Source organism: Apium graveolens, chromosome 10 (assembly GCF_009905375.1).
Source record: "Apium graveolens cultivar Ventura chromosome 10, ASM990537v1, whole genome shotgun sequence".
Classification (NCBI taxonomy): Eukaryota; Viridiplantae; Streptophyta; class Magnoliopsida; order Apiales; family Apiaceae; genus Apium; species Apium graveolens.
Window position 1 is genome coordinate 164,416,898 of NC_133656.1, and position 7,198 is coordinate 164,424,095.

The 7,198-nt window shown below is 39.5% G+C and overlaps 1 protein-coding gene across 1 annotated transcript; it reads right to left on the reverse strand.

Moving 5' to 3' along the window:
* Window positions 1–1,955: 1,955 nt before the first annotated feature.
* LOC141692747 (uncharacterized) lies at window positions 1,956–3,542 on the reverse strand. The gene is made up of 2 exons (XM_074497680.1): window positions 3,359–3,542; window positions 1,956–2,978 (listed from the first exon to the last, which is right to left on the reverse strand). Exons 1-2 carry the CDS (start codon window positions 3,449–3,451, stop codon window positions 2,148–2,150), a joined length of 924 nt encoding a protein of 307 aa, XP_074353781.1. The 5' UTR covers window positions 3,452–3,542; the 3' UTR covers window positions 1,956–2,147.
* Between the last annotated feature and the right edge of the window lie 3,656 nt (window positions 3,543–7,198).

Here is a 7,198-nt window from a genome sequence, read left to right on the forward strand (position 1 = left end):
AATACTCCAAGCGACGTGGAGTGATTCGCGGGTCTTTTCTGCTGGCCTGGGCTTCTCCCTCGACTACGGGTGCTTTCCCCACGGCGTGGCGACGACGGGGAAAACGAAGACCCCTCCTCATCTTGCGACGCTCCACCGTACTCAGCCTTGAGTGAAAGTTGTTCAGAGTATCCCCAATGCGATACAACTATTCCAAGATATCAACGTTGCTGATGAGAACTGGAGGTGTTCCTCCCACATCCGAAGCTCTCGGAGGATCTACCATGTTTCTGGGCACGTAGGGTTCATGGCGAGTGTAGCCTCCCTCGCCCTCTCCTTCAGATCTGCTATCACTTCCATCATAAGAATTTTCATCATAATTGTAAGACATCTTTTCCTCCCAAGATAATGATCCTAATCAGCAGCCCTCCTTCTAGCGCCAATTTGTTGACGGAGGAATCTGTTAACAATAAAGTTTGAGGTTTCTCTCCGGAATTAAGATCTATGACGGTGGTTCTTCACCGGAAAATCAAGCGGTATGTGGTAGTTTGTGGTTGTTTTAGGATGAGATTGATCAGAGTAAGTGGTGGCTCCCTTATCAACTCTCAACTTCTTACCCCTCTCAATGTGCCTACGTACCCTTTATATAGGGATCAAGCCTGACGTAGTTCTTGGGGAACAAAAAATCTAATGGGCTTAGACTTCTTATTCCTAGGCCCGGTAGAAACCCATCCAGAATCCGTCTTTTGCTAGCTTTAGGAATGTCCAACTATGAGGCCCAACCGTGAAGGCCCAAGGCTCGTCCATAATCGTAGGACTTCACGGATAGTGCTTCTCCCTGCGCAAGGATAACACTCCGCTACAACTATCTGCCTTGATTTACGAACGTAGGTATAATCACGGTTCATCCCAAGTGCCGGACGCGTTCCTGTCCCCCGAATGAGGATAACCCACCAGATAACAGGACAGGTGATCCCAAGCTCTTGGGTGCAAAGTGCAGGATGACACCAAAGTTCTCCAACGAGGACACTCGTTGAATATAAGAACAGAGTTCCCAGAGCACACACCAGAGTTAACCCCGCATCCCCAATGAGGACACCCGTTGAATATAGGAGGATGCCTTCAATCATCAGGCATACCCCTGGAGGCCTTCAAGCTTTTCACGGACATTCCCCTCCTTGACCGTCTCAAGGAGGGAATTCTTCAAAGGGTACCTGCAACAAATACGTTAGTAGAAATAATCCTCCATTGCTTCTTTCCATGTGTGCCTTGTCCAGAGCTCACCATTAAAAATGCATTTCCCACATATAGGGCGCGTCCTAGGACACTGGGCGCGTCTTGTCCTTCATGAAACCTGCATTGTTCTCCAGCAACTACCTCTCATGACACTCCACAAATATAGGACGCATCATGTCCTCTTGAGTGTACACTTTCAAGCTTCTTTGCCAAGGAACTACTCTTCAGTATACTCCCACCATGGTGGACGCGTCCAATACCCCTGGGCGCGTTCTGCCCTGGGCATGTGCTTCCAAACTTTCTTATCATAAGACCATCCTTCATAAAGCACTCCCACAAAGGTGGGCGTGTCTTGTTAGCCTAGGCACGTCCTAACCTTTTGCAATGCAATACCGAGTTTGACAGTAATCAGCCCGCGTTTGATCCGAGTTATTCCTAATACCAAAATTTGGGTATAACAATCGGTTTCACTACTTTATTTTTTAACTTTCCTCTACTACTTTATCATTTTTTTTTAAATTCCGTGCCCAACCCAAATGTAAACATTTAGGAGGGAAGGAGGGAGTATGAATTAAAAAAAGACTTTTTTACGAGGTATAACTAAACACAGATAATTAATAAATCTTCATATATGATATAAGACATATTTTATATTTAATTTTAAGAATGTAAGTAAGGCTTTTAAATATTTTTATTAAAATACCTAACTCTAAACAATTACCAATACAATATGACAATCTATGCTTTAAAAACTATTAATTGTTCTATATAAAATTGGTACTTATAGAAAATTAACATGTAAAAAAGTAGGTGAGGAGCATGGTTCACATAAAATACAATCACTAAAATGAGCACGGGAAAACATTGGTTGCTAGTGCAACATTGCTAATCAAGAACCAGAAACAATACGGTCCGGTACCTTAGATCCTTAATCATATGCATCTTTGAATTTCATCTTCATAATCTTGTTTACGCGATGCGGCTGCATAACGCCACTCATAAGTCTTGCAATTACTATCAATGTTGAACTCAATGGACTGAAGATCACTATCAATTGAATCCTCTATTTCTGTATCATCCCCTTTTCGACATGACTCTATCAGTTCATTGATTTTATTGGAGTTAGCTGACTCATTTAAATTTTCACCTATTCGAGCTATCAAGCACGTTTCCAGCTCACATCGTAGCTTGTCCACAACAGAACTTTTAGCTTCTGAGAGCTTCATTTGAACTCTGGCCTCACGGGAGATGTTAGCTGCATCAAACATTTGCCTCTCCTTCTGCACTTGTTTGTTAGATTTTGTTGATTTCGTGTTTGCACTGTCAAACACTTTCTCAATAGTAAAGAGACTTGCCTTTGTAATGGCTAATTCTTTTCCTAGCTTCCTGTTTAGCCTCTGAAATTGGACTTTCAGTTTCTTCTCTACTTCTAGCTCTCTCGCCATGGACTTCACTGCATTTTGAATTCTTTCTTGCTCTTTCGTTTTCCATGAAAATCTTTCTTTTGCAAATTTCTTCATGAGGCAATCGATCTTACTTTCTTTAACCTCCTGTTGTTGAATTAACTTTCCAACCTTAGCTTGAGTTTGTTCAAGCTCACATTTTAATGCTGCAACAAGGGATTTCGTTGTGCAACTTCTATCATCCAACTCCCACGTGTAGTCGAGTATTTTGAGCAGCTCTTTAGACGTAGTAAGACCATCACTGATATCCTTGAGATGAACTTTAGTTCCAGCTCTCTGTGTGCAGCATGGAGTTTTGACCTGCATAACCGAAGCTTAGAACAATGTTTTGAAATCATGCAGAAAAATTTGAAATAAATCTTTTACAATGCACATCAGTAGCAAAAATTTGACGCTTATGATAAAAAAAGGGTTAAGATTGTCCGTGAAGGGGAGGGGTTAGCTTTTGGATAAATTTCAGCAAATACATATTAAAGATAAAGTTTCATAGTGTTGCAGAAATGACATTAGACATCCAGGTCTCAAATCTTATGAACGAAGATCATATATAAGATGCTTACATAGAGTGACTAGGATGAAATACAATCGAGCAACAAGCCTGATTTTAGAAATGGTGCTTAGCAGCGTGTTTTGTGCAAAAAATAAGTCTACCTGCAGATATCTAGTGATTTTTATCTTACCTTCTCTGAGCCATATCTTATCTTCTCTGATCCACCATTCCTGTGAACAAAATTATGCGTATCCACTGATGTTCTTGTTCTGTGACTATCCATTTTATCCAAAAATACAGAACGTACTCTATTATAAAGATTTTTTTTTTTGCTAAATATATTAAAAAGACTACCTTTATTGAAAACGAAAGTATTTTCCACGTATAACATGTCATACCCTGTTTATAGCAACAAGTTGTTTGTATGGGACTGTGGGGTAATCTTTAACGGATACCTTATTTATTGTATATATATGTGGTGGGGTAACACTTTATTGTAGTACTACTTGTGTTGCTGGGTTATGTTGCCCGTTACACTGGCATCTTCTTCTTTTTGTTTTTAGTAGTTTGATTGTTCTTTTTCAATTTTTTTTCTAAATAAAAAGCCCTTTTTTAAAATTTTAGTTACTTTTGGATAAATAAAGGAATTTGTTATGGATAAAAACATGTATTTATTTATTGCGTGTATTCAATATTAGGGTTTGATAAGTTTCGAGTTTTACTGATTGCGCTTGTGTTTCTTGGCTTGAATCTGTCCTCACAAGATGCCTACGTATCTTGACGTATGCCAAGGATCAAGCCAAAACGTAGTTCTTGGTGATACTTGCCCTCGGGGCTATGGTAGCGAGAACTCACCAAGGACGAAGTGACTTTCATGTCCTTCGAGGACTGAGTCTAAAACGTTGTTTCATGTAATGACCCCGTGGCTTGTAGGATGCTTTGTGACGTATGGAGCTCTTGTCCCGAAAAAACGTCCCTCTGAAGTTGAAGGGGTAAGACCCTTTATATAGACGTTGAGAGTCTAGAAATTAGGGTAGAATTGGGTGACTTGGTGGACAAGCCTCCTTCTTTGATTGGACTTTGGAGTCCTAGAAAGTAGGAATTAGTTTCCTTCTGAATTTAGGTTGCTTGGAGGCTACTTCTTATAGAAGTAGTTACTTATCTAAACAAATTCATTGGGCTGTTTAATTAACCCCGTTATTTATTACGAAAATAATAAATAATTAGTATTTTGGGCCTCATTAATTGGGCTTTTCCCTTTGACCAAATCATGTCTAAGTAATGCGACATTAATTCTGCAATTAGGATTATTTTTATACCCTATCATTTTCCCCCCAACTTCTTGGAAACACATTCAATGTTTCGTAGAAGTTAAGTTATCTCTTACCCTATCAAGGGTATCGTTTTTAGCGTAAAGTGTGGAGCGACCTACACATTTACAACGATTTGCCTTATCCGAGGCTTCAGGATATTTTATAAAATTTTCATAATTTTCCATACTCATTTTCTTACCTTGTTCCTATATTTAGGAATTTTATGGTATTTCCCTTAATTTTCGAGGAGTATCTCGTACTCACAAGTATTTTTTCTGATTTTTTAAGAAATTTTTTTTGTACCTCCAATTATTTTTCCTAATTTTCCTAATATTTTAGGAATTATTCCGTACCTTCGGGTATTTTTCGTAATTTTTCCTAATATTTTAGGATTTTTTCTTAATTTTTCGGGAATTTTCCTTAATTTTCCGGAAAATATTTCTTAATTTCCAGGAATTATCCATAATTTTCCGGGAATTTTCCTTAATTTCCGGGAATATTCCTTAATTTCCAGGAATTTTCCTTAATTTTCCGGGAATTTTCCTTAATTTTCAGGAATTTACCTTAATATACAGGAATTTTCCTTAATTTTTCGGGAATTTTCCTTAATTTTTTGTGAATTTTCTGTTTTTTTTGTAAAAAAAAATTCGACCAGGAATCCATTTGGTCAGGATCCTGGTCGAATTATGGTCCCATAGTGTCTGGTCGAAGGCACTTTCGGTCAGGATGATTCGATCAGGATCCTGATCTAATTGGGTCAGGATTCTGACCCCTGGCCGAACGATTCACAATTTCGATCAAGAGTCCTGACCCCTTGGATCAGGATTCTGACCCTTGGTCGAACGATTCTCAATTTAGATCTGGAATCCTGACCCCTTGGATCAGGATTCTGACCCTTGGTCGAACGATTCACAAATTAGATCAGGAACCTGACCACTTGGATCAGGATTCTGACCCCTTGGACAAGGATTCTGACCCTTTGGATCAGGATTCACAATTTAGATCAGCATTCTGACCCCTTGGACCAGAATTCTGACCCCTTGGACCAGGATTCTGTCCCCTTGGATCAGGATTCACAATTTAGATCAGGATTCTGACCTCTTGGATCAGGATTCTGTCCCCTTGGACCCCGAGTCCTAAATCTTACATAGGGAATCCCCAATTACGAGCAGCAAGTCTTTCAACAGCCATAACTTTTTGCTAATTTCCCTATCTGAGCTTATAATATATATCATATCGAAGTTTATTCCGGGCTCTAACTTATAATAGCATTCTCCTCTTCCCACTTGCAATCCTTGATCCTTTAATCGGGTAAAATCATGGCTCTACGAGCGTTTGCTTGGACGATACGTGCCTTCTCCTTGCCTTCAACCGGATGGAACGTGGCCTCTACGAGCACCCCAACTTCTTTTCCCTTAGTTCGTATGACTAAGTGCGTTATCCTATTTGGATGCTCGATTTAATTAAACCCTCAGTTTTAAAGTGTGTCAAGTCTAAATACCTCCTTTTCTTTAAACATTTTCAAGCTTGTAAGAGCCTCATCCGAATTATGTTCTTGACTAGATGCGGCCCTTCGAAACATGGGATTCATCTTTCCTTTCTGCCCAACTCTAGGTGCATTAATCTCTCTAGGTAGTAATGCCCATTGTTAACAAAATCATTATTTTACTTCTTATGTTATAAGAAACTCATTATTGATCCTCAACAATCCCGGTGTTGGATTAATCAAATTTGGAGCATGTGTCATGTATTCTTCGTTCTTCTCGAACTCAAAGGCCTCGACCCTTGGGATGGAGTGATTCTAAAAAGCATCCCAACCTTATCTTTGTAGGTTAACAAGAATGACGTAACTCCTGCATTTACCTTGTAAGTGGCACGATTCACCCATGATATGGGAAGTAGATAGTCTGCCAAAGCATTTCTCGAATACTCGGTCCTCTTCTTCATTCAATCCAGGACTATTCACATGGCCATCTTGACTTGCTTATTCACTTTGGACAAGCATGAAGTAGGACTCATGGACTATCTCCTCATAATTGCTTGTTTGTTTTAAATTCATGTTGTTGAGCTGATGTTCATCATCCGTCACTAGGATTTGCGGAAGTCCATATTTGTGTATCACACTTTCTCACAGAAATTGTGTCACTTGATTGGTGGTTATCATAGATAAATGATTAGCCTCAGTCCACCTTATAAAGTAACTTATGATTATTATCAGGAACTACCTTTGGGCGTTGGTTATGCGCGTGCTTCGGGCATCTATCATATTTTATTCTCATTATCTTTGTCATTAACCATCATCTCCGACCGATATAACCTAAATAGGATACATTTTGAGCGACAACCTTTCCCCCCCCCCCCCCGAGCGTAGCTTACGGTTCTCCTTTCCTTCAAGGCTAACTCCATTTTTCGGGGTTTCGAGCATTTCAAGTAAGGAATCACGAACTACTTTTGCCTTAAAGCTTTTCCAGCATTTTTCATGCTCCCATGGTATCGTTGGGTCACCAACTAGTTTTGGATTGAGTCACCTTAGCAACAAGTCCTTACACGTATCGGTGCTATCAGTTTTATATTAGTTTTTGGTCTTCAAGACTTAGAAGTAAAAACTTCCCATATAAGTTTGTATTTCTCAGGAAATGGCCTTCATGCTTTCCTACCTCATGATGTAGCCCTTATTAAATTGAGTCATGACTTCACAATTTTCTCATATTTTATTG

What these genes read in the sequence shown, in the direction of transcription:
- LOC141692747 (XM_074497680.1), bottom strand. Translation starts at nt 3,451, where the DNA reads ATGGATAGTCACAGAACAAGAACATCAGTGGATACGCATAATTTTGTT. An exon ending in TAAGATATGGCTCAGAGAAG is followed by an intron (nt 2,979 to 3,358) that starts GTAAGATAAAAA and finishes TCGGTTATGCAG; the next exon opens with GTCAAAACTCCATGCTGCAC.